General features: G+C 36.6%; 1 protein-coding gene across 6 annotated transcripts in view; it reads left to right on the top strand.

Annotated features, from left to right (window-relative positions):
* The first annotated feature begins 413 nt into the window (after positions 1 to 413).
* MON2 (MON2 regulator of endosome-to-Golgi trafficking) overlaps positions 414 to 22,478 on the top strand; it is a 122,892-nt gene continuing 100,827 nt past the window's right edge. For 3 of the 6 annotated variants that reach the window (XM_081588927.1, XM_081588930.1, XM_081588926.1), the window contains exons 1-2: positions 414 to 927; positions 15,898 to 15,961. In XM_081588927.1, coding sequence (XP_081445053.1) covers positions 817 to 927; positions 15,898 to 15,961 — 175 coding nt within the window. In that variant the 5' untranslated portion in view covers positions 414 to 816. Of the gene's footprint in view, positions 928 to 15,897; positions 15,962 to 20,964; positions 21,046 to 22,478 lie in introns of all 6 variants that reach the window. The other 3 variants (XR_014081904.1, XM_081588928.1, XM_081588931.1) reach the window with 2 other exon arrangements.

Here is a 22,478-nt window from a genome sequence, read left to right as displayed (position 1 = left end):
GGGGGGGAGGATTAACAGAAGGTAGGCGTTGATTTGGAGCCACTTGTTCCGAGATTCAAAGGGGCAGAAATGAGAGGCAGAACAAATGAGGATTAATCCAAAAGGAAGCAAACTGTTTACACCGAAATATAATTTAATAGAAACATAAACACAGACGCAACAAGGAGTACCAGGGGCACTATTTAGACACCTGTCACCAAAAAGCAAGCGAACCTCGAGGCATACTGTGCCCTAAGCGGACTCCGAGGCTGGGAATTGGGCCCATAGCAGCGCCTCAGCCCTGATCTGGGCCCGCCCCGAGCGTGACCACGCCCCTGGCCACTCCCTGCCTACGGCTCGACGCTCTGGTTGGCCGCGGCGGAGGCGGTGGCCGCGGTGCCCGGAAGTGTAGCTGACGTGTCCCGGCCGCGCTCGGAATTGTGGGCGACGCGGCTAATGGCGTCGGCGAGTCTGGGGGTCTTGGGGAAACAGCGCTGAAGCTTCTCTCCACCTTGGCTGGTGACAACCGGTGTAAGCCGAACCTGCGTCAGCGGGAGGGACCTGCCAGCCTGGTGGGCTCCTCCGCCAGAGTCGGCGGAGCCTAGCAGGGCGGGGCGACTGCGGGGGCCCCTAGGATAAGAGCGGGGGCAGTTGCGAGGAGGCCGCGGGGGCCTCTCGGGCTCGCTGCCCAGGCCGGGCCGAGCCCCCGTGGAGCCCTAGGGGCCAACAGCCCTAGGGCCAGAGGCGCCTGAAGGGAGCTCTCTGTCGCCCCAAGGAACTGACAAGTGCTAGAGTTCGTTTGTGCCGCTCAGAAATTGGCACGGGGCTTGGTGGATCATGTCTGGCACCAACAGCCCCGAGGCGGTTAAGAAGCTGCTGGAGAATATGCAGAGCGACTTGCGGGCCCTGTCCCTGGAATGCAAGAAGAAATTCCCACCGGTCAAGGAGGTAAGCTCCGGGCGACTTCGGGAGAAAGCACGGTGAGCATAGCCGATCCTGTTTAGACCCAGTCCTTCAGTCCCATCCTCCACCCCTGTCTAATTCTCCTTTGGCCCTCACCTTTCCAGATTTGCGAACTGGTGGGTTGTTTCACTAGCGGTTTTATAGTTTTCTTTTGGCAAGTCTGAGGCGCTTTGATTTTCTCTACTGTCCTGTCCAGATTTAGCACCGAAGTTCGCGCAGTGAGCCGATTCAGCGAATTCAGCTAGGTGTACGGTACCCTCCTCTTTTCTGGCGTTTTTCAAACACGAAATTAGTTAAGCCAGATTCAAAAATTTAGGTTTGTTGCTTCTAAAAACTAATCATCATAGTTGTGGTACAACGTGTGCTCCTCAGCTTTCTGGTATATGTCACTCAATTGAAAGTAGCTTTTTTTCCTTCTTGGTAAGTGTCATGCAGTTTAACTCTTTATTAGTATCATGAAGTACTAATAAACTATCCAGAAACACTTGACTTAGGACAAACAGTGAAGAGCCACAATGACCATGTTAAGCCTTGTTATGAGCAACAATGTACTGAGAAGTTTGGGCTTAGAGTCAAATAGAATACACCTGAATTTAAGTGCTCGCGAGACATCTTAACCACTTTCAGCTTCAGTTTTCTTTAAGATGTAAAATAGAGTTAAAGAATGGGTTTATTAGATTATGATGAGAAAGTTTTCAGAGGGGAAAAGCATATTGTTAAAAAGGCTCAAGTTAATAATATATACAAATTAAATTCTCCGAATATTTCCTGAATTGAAATTAGTAACTTTTAGTCACTATTAGCTTTTTCTCTTAAGATGCCATTTTATGCCTCTTAAACTTTTTAAAGATGCTACTCAATTTCTTTTCCCTTTTCTGAAATAAGATATTTTTGTTAGAGCAGTTATTTTACACTTATTCCTATTTAATGTAGTTTGGTATATACCTGCAATTTCATAGTTAGAACTTGCCCAATAAAGTTTGAATTTTAGGCTTCTTAGGAACCTTAATTTTTCTGTAATTCGGTCTCATTATTCTGCAACAAACTCCCTTTAGTAATTTTTTAGTAAAAGTACGAAAATACTACCTACCCAATGATGAAAACCAGATGTGCCACTTTTGGAAAGATGAATATTATGACAAGCTTTATTTCAGATAGTCAGTAGTTTGTTTTAATATCGATTTTCATTATTTTCCCTAAATGATCTGTTGAAAATTATAAATATGAGTTTTAAAGAATATGGCTGTTTTAAGTATTTTTAAAAGAAATAGGCTATTCTAATTATAAGGAAATGTTCTCATTTAAAAATGTCAAATCCTATTTTGTAATTTTAACAATAATTTATAGAACTGGCCATTCCCAGTTCTTATAATACATATAGAAGTAGTGATTCCTCTGTAATCATAGGCCTTTGTGGGCTAGCTTGGAGATTGAATTGCCATTTATTACATTATTTCTATTGGAAAATGCATTCAGAGCTCCACACGGTAATTTACAAAGTTCTGAAACTCAGTCCATGTCTAACCTAGGAACTTTCAATAAATCTCATTAGCTTTTTTACTTGAACCTTGACTAAAGGTATTTAGTAATTGCACCTAGTCTGTGAGGTTATCACAAAAGTAATTTTTGATGTGATTATCTCTGATACATAATTTTGTATACAGTACATGCTTCATGGATGCAAGAATTGGGACTTCTTAGCCTATGGCACTTCTCATAAGCTTAGGACAGTTCTTTAGGAACTGAAAAATAACCTTAACTGTGTCACAAGTGTGCAACAAGACTGAAGTAATTAGCCTAATAGTGATGGTTTTTTAGGAGCGAGGCTTGACTTTCAAGAAATATTTTGGTTGAATTCATTTTTCCCTGGTAATTTGATAGGGATGCATATTTTGGCTTTTGTTCTTAAAGAGAACTGGTGAGTTTTTAGTGTTATTTATTTATTTATTGGGGGGGACAGTGGGGAGAGGTGTGTTTGGTGGACCCTAATGCAAAGCCTTTGTAGGTATAAGAAGCTTTTACATCTGTATACTGGTTTGCTGGTTAACATTCTCCTGGTGTCTTGACAAACATTACCTGAAAAATGGTCATTTTGACCTACGTGGAAGCCTACTCAGGAACTTAATATAATACGGATCTGACTGCATATGTACTTTGAAAGGGTTGTCTCCTTTCGCATTACTTTTTAAACTAAGGTAGAATGAAGTGAGACATTCTATGTTTAGTCTTTTAAGTTTTAATAATTTCTACCTTTTTAGCCATAGTGATTGGCTCTAATTTTTTAATAATGAGCTGCATTTTTTAAGATTTCAAATCTGTTAGAAAAACAGAAGAAAAGAGTGTTGATAAAGGATAATATCTTACTTACTGATACTTATTTCTTATCTTGGGACTTTCTACATAGTTTTTTCCATATTAATTGGTTTCATTTATAAAACAATTTGCATATTAAATTATTTTTATAATGGGTACGATTTCATTGTCATTTTATAGTAGAGAGTAATTAAATAATAACAGCAATAGTCCTTTTTTCCCTCATTTTTCTTAAATATGAATTTTCATGTTTCAATAGTGTAACTTTTTTTTTAAACACAAGTGTACTTGCTAATTTGTTCTAGAATATTTGTATAAATTTTTCTTCTTTGTCTTAAAAACTATTTTAAGGCTTTGTAAAATCACTTCTGTGTAATTGATATTCGGTGGCCCTCAGAGGCTATAAACTCTTAGGTTTTATGTTTTTAATGAATAAAATCTTTTTGGTCATTTCCATGTGCACTACCCTGGAAACAAATGAGGGGGGTCTAACTGAGCCTAGAGGTGTGGTCAGAGTGAGTTTTTAATTCTTGAACTGAGTCTTTATAGGATAAGTAGAAGGCAGTCAACAGAAGAAGGAGGTCATGCTAGGCAGAGGAAAATAGCATATTTGTATCCCATGTAAAAGAAATTTCATACCGAAGGTGATTGGGAGCCATTAAAGCTTTTTAAGATAGTAATATAATCGAATTTATATTTACGTTACTGGAGGGAAAAATTAGAGGGGATTGAGATTGAAGTAAAGAGAGCAGATATTTTAGGGATGATTGCATTGAGGTAACAGTAGTGGTGGACGGAAAGTTGCTTGCATTGTGGTAGATGTGGGTGAAAGACTGGGTATGAATTAGAGAGATTTAGCAAGTAAAATTACTAGGTCATAGTGATGTTTTTTATGAGGTAGAAGGAGAAATCTGTGATGCCTCCCAGATTTCTGGCTTAGGAAACTGTAAATCATTAAGAGAAGGAAATGTTTTTGGGAAAAAGGAGTAGTGATGAATATTTATTTTAAGCCGATGTGTGACATCCAGGTGGAACTGATCAGTAGGTGTTTGAAAATGATGGTTTGGCACTTAACAGGGAGGTCTCAATTTTAGATTTAGGAGTATCAGTTATACATGTTAGTAGAAACCATAAGAATAGAAAAAATGGTCCAGGAAGAGTGTACAGAATGAGCATATCAGGGCTAAAGAAGGAACTCTGAAAGTAAGAGCATTAAAAGGGAAAGAGCCTGCTAGGATGACTAAGGTTAAGGGTATGGGAGAGAAAGGAAGTACTTGGTAAGAGCAAGGTCCCTGAGAAAGCTGGAGTGTCAAGTGCTTAACTGTGTGAACTGGCTTTCAATCTGAGAAGGGACACATTATTTTCTGATAGAGGAAGGTAAGGAGAAAAAAATGGATTTGAATGTGATAAATTTGAAAGAAGGACATAGTGGAGGGATAGGAAGTTGTGGACAGTTTGGCCTATGGCCTCTGTTTTCTTGGTAAAATAGGAAACAAGCTTATTGCTGGGAGTAGTTAGTGGTGAAAGAAGTGGTGGGTAGGAAGTTTGAGGGGAGTAGTGGATCATGTTGTAGAAGTGGAGGAGAAATTGACTTGGAACACTTAAGAGTCTTGGCAGGAAAAGTAGTTGAAATGATGATGGATCATGAGATCTAGGTTGGATTCCCAAAGAAGGCAGTCCAAGACAACTTGGATTGGAAGATGGAAAGGTTAAGGAACTAGCAGCTATTTAATTGAATTGGTCCAATTTAATTCAAGAACAATGGCATCTGGGAGTGAGAGAGCTAGAAGGATAAAGACAGATGGGACAAAGGGGGGCTGTTGGATTTCAGATTGCTAAGTAGTGCTGCACTAAAGGTAATGAAATCCAGGGAGTGGGTGACAGAGGAGGACAGGGAATGAAGGTCATTGACTTGAGATGATCACAATTAGGATTTTGGATGGATTTTTGTCTCTCTCTTTTTAAATGAATTGAAATCAGTGAAGGTGTATATAGTAGAATACAAGTAATCTTCCCAGGTTATGTACTTTGTGCTTCTTATACATTTAAGTTTTGGTTGGTAGGGGATTTTGCCTAAAAAAGCAAAGGTTGTTGTGGCAAAGTTCCTCAGTGTCTGGTGTTTGTATGCATTAATTGGCTGAGTGGGGCCCTTTGGTGAGAGAGATGCCCTCTACTTACCATGATAGGATTCTCTTTTTAATCAGCTGTTTGGGGACTGAGACCCAAGTCAGTTGGCTCTTCTGGTAAGATGAAGATCTTATTTTCAGGACTTTATGACAGTGAATAATGAGGGCTAGATCATGCTTACATGCTTAATTGGGAGCTGTTTTCCTTTAATATCTTATATCATAGTATAGTTTTTTTCCTGTTGACATAGGTCAGAGAAATTTGTTGATGATGCAACCAGTTGTGTTCTTCTCATTAGCATGAAGAATAAGTCCATGTTTTATTTAGTTCTCATAATTTATTTTCAGAAGTGTCAACACTACTCAGAACAGTGTGACAAGTGTTGTAGGGAGTTATAGATCATTTTGGTCAAGACTTTCCTTTATAATAGAATTCTGTATAATTGTGCAGACATGCTGGTGATCTTTGATTTTTGACTCTGCTCTTTTCTTTTTATGCTCAAATTGACTTTATTCCAGGAAAGGCACATTAAACTCCTAGGGTCTATTAAATTCTTTTTTCTCTGATAAATATTTTAGATGCTAACTTTGAGAGTAGTATAAGCAGTAATATTTTCACTAAGACATCTAGGAAAATTTTACAAGCTTATTACAATATTCCAAGAGTGTTTTATAATGAATGCTTGTTTAAAAGCTTTTGATTAGTCCAGAGACATGTTTTATTTATTTATGAAAGTTAGTACCATAACCAATGAAATTTATTGTTAAAGTGTAAAGCATAACATAGCTTTTTTTTTTTTACTAAGATTTTGACAATTGTATTTTTGCTTTCATGAAATTGAATAAAGAGCCAAGATCAATGAAAACATAGTTTAGTAAGAAAATAATGTATTATATTGTTAGCACTAGGCTTTGGTGATGTGGAAGACATAAAAGACAGTGTTTGAGGCTAATAAACCAAAAAGAAAGACAGTCACCAAAAATGGAAATATTTTCTTTTTTTTTCTTTTATATAGTAGTAGTGTTTTGGGGCTTCCCTTGTGGCTCAGTTGGTAAAGAATCCACCTGCAATGTGGGAGACCTGGGTTCGATCCCTGGGTTGGGAAGTTCCCCTGGAGAAGGGAAAGGCTACCCACTCCAATATTCTGGCCTAGAGAATTCCATGGTCCATGGGGTCACAAAGAGTCAGACAGAACTGAGTGACTTTCACTTACTTACTTAGTAGTAGGAAGACTACTAAGTAGTAGTAAGTAGTAGTAGTAAGACTCTTTGCGACCCCATGGACTGGAGTCTGCCAGGCTCCTCTGTTCATGGAATTCTCCAGGCAAGAATACTGGAATGGGTTGCCATGCCCTTCTCCAGGGGATCTTTCCTACTCAGGGATTGAACCTGGGTCTCCTGAATTGCAGGCAGATTCATTACTGTATGAGCCACCAGGGAAGTTTATTTTCAACCATGTACAAAATAGAAGGTTTTGCTATTACTCTTAAAATTTAATAGAAGTTAGTTTCTAAAGTGTAAAGCATGTCAGGAAGTACAAAAATCAATGAGAAACCGCCTTTATCTTCTTTAAGTTAACTCAGAGTTGAGTAAAATATTGTCTTTCTAGTAGTACTGCATCCATGGATTCTATTGCAACATGGATTTTTCAGTTTTACAGGTATAAGGAAACTATGGCTTGGAAAGGTCAGTAACTTGCAAAAGGTATGCGTGCGTATCAGTTGGTCAGTCATGTCCAACTCCTTGCGACCCCATGGACTGTAGCCCGCCAGGCTCCTCTGTCCATGGAATTCTCCAGGCAGGAACATTGGAGTGGATTGCCATTTCCTTTTCCAAGGGATCTTCCTCACCCAGGGACTGGTCCGTGGTCTCCTGCATTGCAGGCAGATTCTTTAATGTCTGAGCCACCAGAGAAGCCCTACAAAGGGTAGTGAAGCTAGAAAGTGAAAGAACTGGGACATGAATCCATGTGCATCCATCTCTTACGTCTTAATCTCATCATGTTGTAGAGTCTTTAAAGCATACTTGTTTTTATCATCTTTCCCATTTATCTGCCTTGCTTCATCATTTGTTACTGTTTGTCATTCTTGTTTTGACTTTTGTTAACTTTCCTATTTCTCCTTCCTCTCTCAGTATCCCTTCTCTTTTTCTTTACATATAAGTGTATCCCAAGTTCTGTCTGGAGACGTCTTCTTTATCTGTGTTCATCTCTTTTGCACTTGCATCTACTCCCATTGTTGCTGTCCTTAATTCAGTGCTGATGACTCCTAAATCTACTTTGTTACCTCTGCTCTCTTTACTGAACTTAGACCTGTGCTTCCAACTATCTGTTAACGCATTATTGATCAGAGGATTTTTGCAGAACCTAATACCTGTAACTGGCAGTTTGTTATGTAAGTGAATATTGAAACACTTGGTCAATAACATTCAGGTAACAAAAGACTATTAATAATGTCTCTGTCCAATAAGTTGTTAAACATATCTACCGGAGTATCTTTCACATACTTCAGATAGAACTTCTGGTAATTGAACTTATTTTTCTTAAAACTTGTCCTGTCCCCACATTTCACTTGTTTTGTTAATGGAATTTATCATTCTTGCTTACTCTAGTTATATTTGGCTGTCTTCTCTCCTTCAACTCTCTTTATGTTGTATCCATTGTCAGATGTTCCTTCCACTTTTGTTATTTCTAACCTATCTCTCCTCTTTTCTGTTGTTTTAGCTATTATTCTAGCTCCCAGGTATCAGTCTTATGCCTGGCCTTTGGTATGCATTAATGGCGCAAAAGACCATCCTGTATGTTACCACCAGATTAATGTACTTGAACAACTCAGAAATCCTCAATGGCTACTTTGTACATAAAGAACTCCTTAGTATAACGTTTAAGACCTTCTTGATCTTCCCATCCTTTCTTCATCACCCTCAACTTTTCCTCAAATCCCTTTATACTTAAGCCACACTCTTTTGCTTGCTCTTCATTTTCCAAATATGCCCTACTCCTTCCCTCTTCCATGATGTGGCTTTTGGTAGCTTTTTGTTCCTTTTGCTGGCCTAAAATCATCTCCTTCCATCTTTTAAAAGTTAAAATCCTACCCTTAATTTAACCCATGTTGCTTGTTCATTTCTTATGTGAATGAACCATCGTTAGAGGTAATGTTCTCATTTCTTCCCTCTTTCACTCATTCATTTATTCTTTCATTTGCTCATAAAATAATTTTTGAAAACTTGCTGTGTGCCATGGTTGCTGGGCAGGAATAGTTGCAGCTCCTGCCCAGGCTTTTCAAGCTGATATGTTTTCTTAACCTTCATTGAAACTTATTTTATAAGTTATTTCCTTATAACTCTTATGTTTTCACCTTTTGCTATGGTATTTTCTTTTCTAAATAGCTCCTTAAGGAATGTCAGTTTTGCATCTTGTTTATCCTTCTGTCTGTCATAGTTCAAAGCATTTGTGTATCTGAGAGGTACTAATTAGGTGCTTGTTGGAGATAAAATTTTTAAAGAAGAAGAAAAGGAATACTGTATATATAGGCATACCATATATATCAGTTCAGTTAGGTTGCTCGATTGTGTCCAACTCTTTGCGACCCCATGGACTGCAGCATGCCAGGCTTTCCTGTCCATCACCAACTCCCGGAGCCTACTCAAACTCATGTCCATTGAGTCGGTGATGCCATCCAACCATCTCATCCTCTGTTGTCCCCTTCTTCTCCCACCATCAGTTTTTCCCAACATCAGGGTCTTTTCAAATGAGTTGATTCTTCACATTAGGTAACCAAAGTATTGGAGTTTCAGCTTCATCATCAGTCCCTCCAATGAATATTCAGGACTGATTTCCTTTAGGATGGACTGGTTTGATCTCCTTGCAGTCCAAGGGACTCTCAAGAGTCTTCGCCTACACTACAGTTCAGAAGCATCAATTCTTTGGCACTCAGCTTTCTTTATAGTCCATCTCTCACATCCATACATAACTACTGGAAAAACCATAGCTTTGACTAGATGGACCTTTGTTGGCAAAGTAATGTCTGCTTTTTAATAATGCTGTCTAGGTTGGTCATAGCTTTTCTTCCAAGGAGCAAGCATCTTTTAATTTCACGGCTGCAGTCACCATCTGCAGTGGTTTGGCCCCCCAAAATAAACTCTCTCACTGTTTCCATTGTTTCCCCATCTATTTGCCATGAAGTGATGGAACCACATGCCATGATCTTAGTTTTCTGAATGTTGAGTTTTAAGCCAACTTTTTCACTCTCTTCTTTCACTTTCATCAAGGGGCTCTTTAGTTCTTCACTTTCTGCCATAAGGGTGGTGTCATCTGCATATCTGAGGTTATTGATATTTCTCCTGGCAATCTCGGTTGCACCTTGTGCTTCATCCAGCCCAGCGTTTCTCATGATGTACTCTGCATATAAGTTAAATAAGCAGGGTGACAATATACAGCCTTGATGTACTCCTTTCCCTATTTGGAACTAGTCTCTTGTTCCATGTCCAGTTCTAACTGTTACTTCTTGACCTGCATGCAGGTTTCTCAAGAGGCAGGTCAGGTGATCTGGTGTTCCCATCTCTTTAAGAATTTTACACAGTTTGTTGTGATCCGCACAGTCAAAGGCTTTGACTAGTCAATAAAGCAAAAGTAGATGTTTTCCTGAAACTCTCCTGCTTTTTTTGATGATCCAGCGAATGTTGGCAATCTGATCTCTGGTTCCTCTGCCTTTTGTAAATCCAACTTGAACATCTGGAAGTTCGTGGTTCACTTACTGTTAGCTATCCACATGTAATCTGAATTTCAGTCTTTTATTTGATATGTTATATTAAGGAAAATTTGTTTTCTAGAAGCTAGAGGGTTTTTTGTTTTGTTTTGTCTTTATATTTTAGTCCAGAGGGTTTGAATAGGATTCCATATAGGTATGTATTTTTCAGAGCTTTGAGATTTTAGACTAATTACATGTTACAGAAGAAAATCTCATTGATTTCAGTGTGGTAATTTTTTTATAAGCACATTGTCCTCTAGGGAGTGTTCTAGATCTATTAGGTATTCCCAAGTGAGGACTTGACTTTAGGTCTTTTGATTTTACCTGACTTCTGAAATCCTCAGTTTGCAAGGCAACTTCATACCTCCCTAGTCTCTTGAATGCATTATTCTCCTTAAATTGCCATTAACTTCAATTTCACATTTCTTTTTAACTCTCGTTTCATGCTATATCCTGTGAATAATTAATTTGGGCCTTTGGTGAATTTGTTCTTATTTTGAGACTCTTCTTTCATAGATGTTTTAAAAAAATAAGGATGGTTTTTGTTCTGTTTTTTAAAATACAACATAGAGGCTTTGGTGAAGAGAAGCAGTATTTTTATTACTATTATTATTGTAAACTTGTCTGGAGTTCTGGAAGTGGACATTTGCTGATTCCCTTCCTAGTGTTCATTCCCTCTTGCTTTCTTCAGTGATAGGCTGCACTTTCCCTTCATTTTCAACTCCTTGGATTTAGATGAATTAATCCCATTCCTTGCTCCAGGATACCTTGATTAGTTTGATCTGGTTTAATCTCCGTGTCCACGTTTCTGTTTCTGCCCACACACAGTGCCAGTGGGTGCTCCTGGGGAGGGAAAGCTTCCTCTCTGTTCCTCAAGGGCTGCTTGAAGAGACCTTTTCTCTATTTCTGGATAGTGTCATATGAAGTTGTGAGGTATAGAATGGCTGAAACTAACTTCATTGCCAAGTTTTGGAGCAGCCTGAGGATGAACCTACTAATGGAACCAAGAGGATGGCAGAGAAGTAAAGCTGTAGTCGTGATGGCGATGTGACTCTCTGGATCAAATTTCCTCTGGATTTTTCAATGAGTGGACAGTAAAGTCCCTCCCTCTGTTTAGAACTTTTCCTTTGCTTATTTATAAATGTTTAGATATATCCTCTGTTTGCATAATGATAGGCATTAGTAATATATGGAGATGAATGAAATACATTTTTTATCCTCACAGGGCTTACAGCTAGATCAGAGAAACAGACATGGCATAGGAGAAACAGAATAAACCATATAGGTACAAACCGTAGACGGCTCACAGAGATGGTAGGACTTTTTGATACTTGCCATAGAAAAACAAGTTATGGAAGAAATTATTTCTGTCACTGCTCCTGGTGCCAGAATCAGAGACACCTGCACCATCTTCATGTTGTTAGCAGTGTTTTAATTTCAGCAAAGCATTATTTGTCACATTAAATTAGTGTTCACTTTATTTGTGAATTTGTTGGCTTTATAATTTAAGAGTTATAAAAATAGGGAGTTTATTTATAATTTATTAATATTTATACATACTTAAATTTGTCAGCAACTGGGTAGGTCCATGAGACTTATTTCTTTTTCCTTTTGAAAGATGTCCTTACACTCCTCAGTTTTCAGAGACACCACTAGACATGGATTCGGGGGGGCCATTGAAGAGTAAGACAATTGAGGATGGATGGAGGACAAGGTTTTTAAGTGGAGAAATTTATTACTTTAGATTGATAACAAGAAGTTTGAACTAAGGTGTAGAAATGACATTTGAGAAGAAAAAAAGCGCAAGATGTGTTCACTGTGTAGCCTTTGTGACTGATTATATTTGTGAAATCAGGGAGAAACCTCAGATACCTGGTCAGTGACTGCATGGTTGCTGCTGGTGTTCACAAAAATAAAGATTATAGGGAGAAGAAGCCAGCTTTTCTGGGGCTAGGGTGGAAGTTGGAGATGTGCGTGTGAGGTGATAACATATCTTGAATTGAAGATGCCTTTTAAAAATATAGGGTAATAAATCCTATAGTTTAGGACACAGTTAAGGAACAGGACTATAATTTAGGATTCTTCAGTATTTAGAAAGTAACTGAAACCATAGGATTGAGATTGCCCAGGAAGAGTTTATTGAGAAGTTGCTGCTGCTGCTGCTGCTAAGTCGCTTCAGTCGTGTCCGACTCTGTGCGACCCCATAGACGGCAGCCCACCAGGCTCCGCTGTCCCTGGGATTCTCCAGGCAAGAACACTGGAGTGGGTTGCCATTGCCTTCTCCAGTGCATGAAAGGGAAAAGTGAAAGTGAAGTCGCTCAGTCGTGTCCGACTCTTCGCGACCCCATGGACTGCAGCCTACCAGGCTCCTCCGTCCATGGAAGTTTCCAGGCAAGAGTACTGGACTGGGGTGCCATTGCCTTCTCCATATTGAGAAGTTAGGCCAAGGATATTCTGTGCTGTCTTGAAAGAGGAGTCAGCATTTCAGCATTCTCTCTTATCTTTTCTGTAATGCTGGCTTCTATATTCAGAGTCCTTGGTGGGTGTGTCTCTTTGGGGCAGCAAAGAATTTTGTGAAAGAGAAAAAAGTATTTTTTTGAGAGACATTAATTTTAAGAAAAACCAATATTAAATGCTGCAGTGTATTTAATACTTTTGGCTTTTTTACCCAGTTCATAGATTGCCCTTGGGGAATAGAGATTTTAGACTACCCACCATAATCTACATCATCCCTATTCAAGTCTACAGAACTGGGACTTTGTATTTTTTTTTTTTTTTTATGAGGGCCAATTCAGGAAAATAACTATATTTACAGTTGAGTACTTCCCCTATGGATATATAAGTATCTAATCTATTAGTGTCTAACCAGAGTAGGGGTTACTTTTAAAGCAAGAAGTTCAAGATTCTTCTTCACACAGACAATCTTTGATAAATAGAAGGAAATCTGAGTCTGAATACTTCCATTTATGAAGGGCACTCTTGAAGATGTCAGCTAGGCTTAGGTATCAAGTAGCACTGCATGAGGTGAGGAGGCCCTGATATACAAGTGTTGTCAATAAACATTGGTAATGAAACTTCCCAGCAACACAGGGTGCCTGTGAGAATAGGGTGGTGGTACAGTTTCAAAGTTTCACAATAGAAACTTGGATGAAAAAAATTAGGAGCTGTGAGATAGGTCCAATTACATCTGAGTTAACAAACAGTCCTTTTGGTGATTTCTTGAGTTTATATACCTTTTAAAACACTTGTTACTTTGGAACTAAAGAAAAAACACTCATTGTTTTCCTTATTGTGTGGATGTATAAAAATATTTGTTACACATATGTTATAATTATAATTTAGTTATTTATACTTGTTTATGATTCATACATGGGTCAGTTCTTATTTATCTGAGGAGATCAAAATAGTGTCTGGCAAATCTGAAATCATTTACTGACATGCAGCATCCATTATGCTACAGGACTGATTTTGGAAACTGACTAGAATTCAGAAAGTTAGAACAGATTACATTGGATTTATGATGGTTTAGTTTGATATCTGTTGATTAAAGTAGAATGAAATACTGAATTTGAGCATAGGCACGGTACAGAGGGCCATAGTAAGGAGGGAGAGAGTTAGAACATTTGAAAATGTTGGTGGAAGAAAGTTCAGTGGCCATAGATTAATTTCAGTTGACTTAGTAAGAAAATTATTTAAGACATTTAAAGTGGAGTGTATGAATATAACAAAGTATACATAATAATTTCAGTGTTACTGAATTTTTATAGTAGTAGGTTTGTTTTGGTTTGTACGTCTTCATACTATATCCAGAATCTGACCACTCCTTACCATCTCAGTCATTATCACCTCAGGCCTATCCATCATCATCTTTTGCTTATATTATTACAATAGCCTCTTAAATTTTGCCACACGTTGGAGTCACTTGAAGATTTTTAAAAATGCCAGTGCATGACTCCACTAGCAGTCATTCTGATGTAATTTTTGGAATGGGTTGCAACCTGGGCATCATGATTTTTTTTAAGCGTTTGATGTTCTAATATACACTGCCCCTAGATAATCAGAAAATCAATAATCTTTCCATGAAGTAATTTATTTTGACTACATTTTTCTGCTAGTAGTCATGTGCATTTAATTCGGAACATTTCCATTTCTTGAAGTTTCTTAAAGTCCTAGATATCCGTTAGGCTTCTTAGTTGTAAGCAGTGGAAACTAACTTGGGCTGATGTAAGCAGAAATGAAGTTTACTGATAGAACATTGAGGGGCTCGTAGAATTGGTAGAAGACTGGATGAAGCCAACCTTGGAAAGTACAGGAATGAGAGGAGGCTGAACAGCTAAGAACCACTGCAAAACTCATTGCCACTGAGACCATTACTACGTCTCTGCTGAACAGTGAAGTTGGAAATTCTCTAATCACAGACAAGGGCTTCACATGCTTGGAATTCCACAAAATGACAAAGGTATACATTGTATAGCCTACAATGTGTTGTTTATTTTATGCATCAACCCACTGCTCCTTAACCTAATAACCTATAAGACACTGAGTTCTTCTATAATTATTTTAAAAACTTTAGTGCCTTCTACTACTTGTCCTTTAGCAAACATTAAGAGATAACAATAAATGAACAAGTAGCAAGCAAATTAATAGGAAAACTTGAATATAATATATGAATATGTATGTATTATTTTTGGAGGTATGGTCACCAGTTTAAGTATAAAATAGGCATGTTTCTTAATAGTAAAAATGTCCTGAGTTTCTATAATGGAAGTTATATATCAATATTGTATGTTAGCAGTGTCCAGTAGAAGTATAATGCGGGCAACATATGCAGTCCATGTGTGTAATTTTAAATTGCATTTAAAAAGTAAAAAGAAACATTTAGTTTTAATGATATATAATGTTTAACACAACTCAGTTAGACTAGCCACATATAAAGTGCTTAGCAGTCATATGTGCGTGTTTAATTGCTAAGTCTTGTCTGACTCTTTGCGACCCCATGGACTGTAGCCCGCCAGGCTCCTCTGTCCCATGGATTTTCCAGGGAAGAATACTGGACTGGGTCACCATTTCCTTCTCCGGGGGATCCTTCCGACCCTGGGATCGAACTCTCGTCTCCTGCATTGACAGGCGGATTCTTTACCACTGAGCCACTGGGGAAGCCTAGTCACATGTAGCCAGTGGCTACCGTATATTGGACAGCACAGTCCTGTGGCATAGTGTAAAATGCCATACGACTTTCAAGTACTGCCAGCTCAACTTACTTATGCTGAAATGATTTAGACACCTTATGAAAACTGAATGTTTTAAAAAAGCACAATCTACAAGTAATGACAGGGTTCTTGGTTATTCATTCTCTTCTAATTCAAAGCAGTTTTACTTGAGTTTGCAGTGTTTTTTATGGTTGAGAGAGAAGTGTGAAATGGGAAAGAGAAACCTATTTTTTTTCATTAGTCTTTGATTTTGTTTATTATTTTTTATTTTCTGAAGAATTATATGTGAGGATTTAGGGTATTTCAGATGCAACTGAAGGCATAGAAAAGCAACATGCTTTTGCAATGCAGAGTTTGCATGAGAATAATCAAGTTAATCATACTTTATTACATTTAGTGTATGTTTCACCACTAGATTTTTAGTATCTGAAGTTTGTAAAATAAAAAAGATAGTAGTGACTGACTCTGTGCTTGAGATTTTATCATACATGATTTCTTTTCCCTAGATAATTCATGTCAATAGTAAGTTTTATGTTCTAATTATTTTTATTCTTGCAGGCTGCTGAATCAGGAATAATAAAAGTTAAAACAATAGCTGCACGAAACACCGAAATTTTGGCAGGTAATTTTTTGCATTAAAAATTCAACAATTAATGAAAGTTTGACTAATGGTAAAAGTAGAATCTTAAAACCCATCAGTTGTTTTTTTTTTTATAGCATCTCTTCCTTATGCTCCAGCATGCTATCCATAATGATAAAGAACATGTAAAAGTCCCTAATTTATGAACTAATTGGGTTTCCCAGAGATGAATGCTATACTGTTCTCTGAAATCAGAAAGCTTAAAACTACTAACTCCTTAAAGGCAAAGATTTTTCATACTCATCTTTGTATTCTCCTCCTCCTCTTGTCAATCGCCTAAGATACACCTTACCCATAAAAGGCATTCAATTAATATTTGTTGTATTGAAAGGAAGATTGGTTCTCAGACCACCTTCCCAGATCTATTTTATCTTTGATATAAGCAGGCCATTATATAGATTTAACATTCTTTTGATTGATCCTAGTTTTCGGGGAGGAATTTTCAAAAATTTCTCTCTGGCACCCTTTTGATACTCAGTCTACCTCCTCTTTTTCTTCATGCCTTCTGTTCTTGCCTCAATAATAAACATGCAAAAGAAGGAAACTGGCGTTTTTGAGGATCTGTTACATGTGAGGCATTTGTGCCACTTGATCTTATATAGGACAACCTTGTGGGGAAATATTCTTTTTTAATAGTAGAGCAAATTGAGATACAGAGAGATTTAATTTAGTGGCCTAAGGTCACATGGTAAGTGATGGAATCAAATTCAAATCCCGGGCCGTTCAGAGCCCACGTTCTTCCTGCTGCAGTGTGCTGCCATGGTACTGTGAGGTTTCCACATAGCTCCTCTCTCCCAAGTGCTTGTACTTAACTGCTCCTTACTTCACTGATCCTTCACATGCATTTCCAATTCCAGTGGTGCTATTGTTCTCAGCTAGTTACAGGAGAAAAGCAGTCCTATTAAATTGATTTACACAAAGTCCAAATAGTGAACAACCAATTTAACTCTTAAGTCTCTTTACATTTTTTAAAGAAAGATACCAGTAAATTCCTAAAGGGTGGAATTTTAAAGAATATTAGAAAATGAAATGAAGACGTTTGGGGCTAGTTTAAGGGCGACAGATGAGAGTGGATTTCATTTGCCACCTTAGGGTTAGTCCTGCTAAGTTGCATCTGTTTCTCACAGCTCCTCTGATTTTGAACATTCTAACGAAACACCAAAGAGTTATATAACATTATTCACAGCATTGAATAATGCTCTGTGTGCATACTGAGTAAAGGGGTAGAGTGAAGTGGTGGGTAAAGGCAAAGGTATGTGTGGTTGGACTGGGAGGATGGGCAAGTGGACTCGGGAGATGCATGTTGGGTGGATTAGCTACCATGAGGAAATTGTTTCAAGATAGATTATGGACGTGGGTGTTTTTAAGTTGGAGATGTCATAGGCCAGTTATATTAGAATGTCATTGCAAATATTTACTTTTGTTTCTGTCATTGGTGATATTATAGTAAGTCCTTAATTATTCTTCAGTAATAGAAATTTTCATTGAGTCTGTAGTTGATGGACGATTTCTTTAAAAAGACTTTTCTTCAGAGGATCACTGTTACAGAGTTCTGTACCACGTAAAATGTCTAATTCATACTAAGAACAAATAAAAAAAATTTTTTCTCAGTTAGTATGAGTTTAATATTTAAGTGGACTGTTAATTTCACTTTAATTCAGTTAGCTTTATTAAAATCAGGTTAGAACAAATCCATATGCACATACAATTAATAATTCTTGCTTTAATATCCATAGTATCCAGAAACATGTACTTGAGGAGGTATATTATATTAGCATTTAAACTTTTTCCTAGTGTTTTAGCCAAGTATTTACAGCAATTGATTGATCAGTAAAAATTTATGATTTTAGACCACTGTCATCTTGAAAAATCATGGGCTCCAAAGAAAAAGGGAAGAGTTTAAGTTAGTATTTCATTTCTCAAGTACTTAATTCAGGGTATAGTTAATATTGAGAAAATTTTTTTGGTAACTTTTTTTTATTTCCTGAGAAGTGTTTACTTCTCTAAAGACTATAGGTTACCACTTTTGTGCTGTAACGGATGTTAAAGATACCAAACAACTGAAGAGTCTCAAATGATATGGGAAATATTCAGAAAATAAGAAAGGTTGCTATAAAAATCAGAACCCTTAATTAGGGTCGCTTGTCAGAGGAAATAATACTTAGCATAGATTTTAACCAACTTGAGTTTTCTTAGATTTATTTTCCAAGGGAAGATTATTTACATTGTAGAATAAATCTTTGCTTTACATCTCCACTTCTTTTAAGCATCCTCCTTTAATGTTTATTTTTCTTTGTTTTCACTGCTGTCATGAATGCTGACATAAGTGGAATGCTATGCCAGGTAATGTCAGCATCAATGCACATATACAGATCATTATCTCAACATTGCCTTTTTCTTTATAACTGCAAGTGAGAGATAGCAACATGAAGTTTTTCATTTATAAGGCCAAATGCCTTAATCTTACATTTGACTATCATATATTATAAATTGTTTTTATTATCCGAGCTTACAATAAATATGCTTGAACTTGACTGAGAAGATTGGTGTTACACAGAAATTATATAAACAGAGAATCTGCTATTTGAATAAATATTGGAAATAAGGAAATCAGTGAAGTTGTGAAATCTTTTAAAATTGTATATTTAACTCCTGACTCAAAACTGTAACAATTACATCCACCTAACACTGCTTTCAACTACTGTTAGTATATATAGAAAATTTTTACATAGATAATCGTTATGTATGATTTGTGTTCTTCTGTCCTCACAGTTTCCCTCATTCTTTTCATATCTATATAGTCTTATTGCTAAAAGTTCTCTAATTTCGGTAGCAATGAGTAAATATACTTTGGAATTTTTTTCTGACATTAAAGTGTTACTTGCTGATTTTATTCAGTATATTCTGTTTTATCAGTCCATATACCTGTGATATTTTACAAACATCCATAGAATATCCCATATAACATATTCTTAATAAAGAAATAATTATGTAAGAATCACTGGTGGAGATACAAAGATGAGTAATATAATTCACCTACAATCTGTGTGTTAATGTAAGAAATATATTTGAAAAGTATGTTTGTGCCATTCATTCCATTTAGCTTACCTGCTCCTCCATTTACGTTTTGGAGTTCTTTGTCAGAAATGTTCCCTTTCCGAAGACATGCTTCTTGAGGTCAGGATCAATATCTTATTCTTCCTTACATTGCTGCTAGATAGCACATTACGTGGGAAATAGTAAGGCCTCCTTGAATGTAGGCTAATAAGTGAGTCACTCCAAAATGCAAGTAAGACTCTGAGTGTTGCCACTAGTGTATTTCCGACCTCTCTTTAATTTTACGTGTTATGATTGAGTACATGAGTTTTGTCATATTTAGATCATGTCAGCCAGTTAACAGAGTAATGAAAGAGACATTCTAAACAGAAAATTCTGAGGCTTATATGGTGAATGTCAGGTGGAAGTATAGATGGGCTCATTGCAAGAATGTCAGGAAGAATCCTAATCCAACCCAGGACTATGAAGCTGAGTCTTGATGCTTGAAAAGGAGTTAGCCAGGCAAATAAGGTGTAGGAGTAATAAGTAAGGGAAGTTACTTAAATGCATGATGTATAAAACAGTTTGATCTGTTTGGGTACCTGCCCAACTATTGCCCTTGTGTGACTTCCTGAGCAGCTTGATGGAAAGAGTTTGAATTAGGGAGGTGACACTTTCATGTAAGTATTTTTATACTCTGTACATTACTCTGACAACAGCGTGAAAGGCATATTTCGATGTATCATCAGTACGGAAAGGGTCTGTTGGTAGACTGCTGCTGTAACCTGGTATAGAAGATACAAGGGGCTGTACTTAATATTAATTGCTTGCTAACAAATTGACCTAATGGATCAGAGAGCTTTCTCTGCCACATAATGTGTTTTTCTTTATTCTTTTCCCCTGTTTTTAAAAAAACAAATTTTAATTTTTATCCTGCCTTTATTATATCATACTTTTTTTGATACCATCTTTTCTAATTTTTTAAATTGTTCCAAAATATTTCAGCAAGTGATTGTAATTTAGGTATGTTTCAGTATTTAGAATTATTTCTTTAAGATACATTTCTAGGAATGAAATTATTAAAGGATATGAACCTGTTGAAGTTTTTCATCACTGCTTTCTAAAAAGATAAAAGTTTATGCCTTTAACAACTATATATGAGTGTATTTTTATAGCATCCTTGTAAGATTATTCTTTTAAAAAATCTTTCAGTCCTTGAACAAGCAAATGACTTCTCATTTTAATTGACATTTCTTTTTAATGTTGAACATTTTTCTCTGAAAATATTAAATTATTTTTTCATTTTAGTTTTTTTTTGCAGTTTTTGTGTTTTCTTTATCAAATGTTTGAGCTATTTATATAGCAAAATATTAACTTGTCATGTATGCATCATATTATCTGCATTATTTACCTCTTAATTTTTTATTTAGATGCTTTTTATTTTTACATAATCTACCTTTTTTGATTTGTTGCTCTATACTTAAGTAGTTCTTCTCCTTCCATGTAGTTGATAGTCATTTTTATTTTCTTGTTTTTCTGCAGTTTGATATTTTTCTTAATAATAGAGGGTTACACGAAGACCTAGGTGTTTTTTCTTTTACTGAATTACTGATTGTAGCAACATCATTTGTTGAATAATCCTTCCTTTACCTGTAATGTACTTTTACGGTGACACTGTTCATAATTTTATTTGTCCTCATATTGAGTCATTTAAAATATTTTCAGATATTTTGAACCATTAAATTTTTTTTAATGTTTGAAGTATCAGTTTTTCCCATAAGTAGATTTTAAAGGTTTTGAGGATAGCAGTCATGTCTCCATCACATTTTATTTCTTTCACAAGAGCTATAGTTTGTCATTTAATGACTGTTAAAATTTTAAAAACCTTTTATTAACCCCTGTTAGTGTGATTCATAGTGGGGTACCCTAGTTTAATTCTTTTTTTCCAGGATAAAACCTGCAATTTTGCAGTGAAACTGCTCAGAGCAAGGAAACCCCTAGGATATGGGGACCTGCTGGATCTCTTTCAGGTGTGTGAAAGTGCATCATTTGATCTCACAGTTACACAATTTGGAAATAAAATAATCAAACACAGAGTTTCAGTCTATTAAAGGAGTTGTGCTTCTGAAGGGACTTATGTAGAAACTAAAGTTTTTCTTTTTTCCCTTCTCTCCACCGCCCCCACGCCCCGCCTCCCCACCACAGGTTTTGATTAAAAAGCATTGACCTTTTCCTCTTTTTTCCCCTGGATTTTTTTAAAAAATGGTTAAAGCAACATACATGTTGCTTTATATTTTTGCCCAGCCTTTTCCTCAATGTGATCTCTAAACTCTAAACCTATAGGAAGGTTTTTATGTGAAGCCACCCTTAAGATGCATGTAATTAAAATTAGTTTATAAAGAGAAAGCAGCAATTACTCAATCAGAAGAGTAGGATTAATTCCTGATTCTTAGGATCATTATGACATTTAGAAGAAGAGAAAAACAATTAGCAACTTTTAAAAAATGATTTTTATCTTCATTGTGATCTAGATATGTTTCTGTTTTTCACATTATGCTTCAAAAAACAGAATAGATAGTAGATTTTCTTTTTTGATTGTTGTTGATCATCTATTTTGGATAACACAGAAATTTCCTTTGACCATTATATTCTCACATAAACTGGGAGAAAAAAGTAGGAAGGATGGATACCTTTGAGTTACATTAAAATACAGTTAAAAATTATTTTTATTACTACATTAATTTTAACTCAGCTTGATAGATCTGAATAGCTGTGACTGAATGTATAATTCACCTTATTTTATTCATTCTAAGATAAGACAGTTTTTTCACATGTTAATATTTCCCAAATTAGCATGCGTTTTACAGCTAATGTCATCTTAGAATCACTGTGGGCCAGATACTTTTGTAGTTGTCTTTTTCAGTGCATGTGTGAACTTGTTCATAGTTGTTCATACTATCACATCAGTTGAGTTGCATGTATTGTTGATGTCATGTAAGTTTCATTGTTATTTGAAATGTTACCCTTGTTGTGCAGAAACTTCCTGTTAACATCTTATGGTAAGATAAAAAACACCAGCATCAAAGCATGCAGAATGGATGTCATTAGCTTAGAAGAATATCTCAGAGACAGTAGTGAAGTGCTCTCAAGCAATGAGGCATTGCAAACAGTCCAATTAAAAAATGGACAGAAGTTCTAAATAGACATTTTTTCCAAAGAAGACATTTAGATGGCCAACAGGTACATGAAAAGATGCTCAACATCATTAATCATTAGTGCTATGCAAATCAAAGGCAAAGGAGAGTATCACCTTACACATGTTAGAAGGACTGTTACCAAAAAGATAAGAAATAACAATGGCCTTCTTGACCTAAAGGATGAAATTTTGAGGAAAAATTGTAAGTGATTAGAAAGTATTGTATCATTCTTGAATTAGCATAGGTAATTGGCACTGATTTTCTTT

This window comes from Giraffa tippelskirchi, chromosome 4 (assembly GCF_054371585.1).
Source record: "Giraffa tippelskirchi isolate mGirTip1 chromosome 4, T2T-mGirTip1v1.2.pri, whole genome shotgun sequence".
In the NCBI taxonomy this organism is placed as follows: Eukaryota; Metazoa; Chordata; class Mammalia; order Artiodactyla; family Giraffidae; genus Giraffa; species Giraffa tippelskirchi.
Note: the sequence above shows the minus strand (reverse complement) of the source record. Positions and strands in the feature narration are given on the sequence as shown.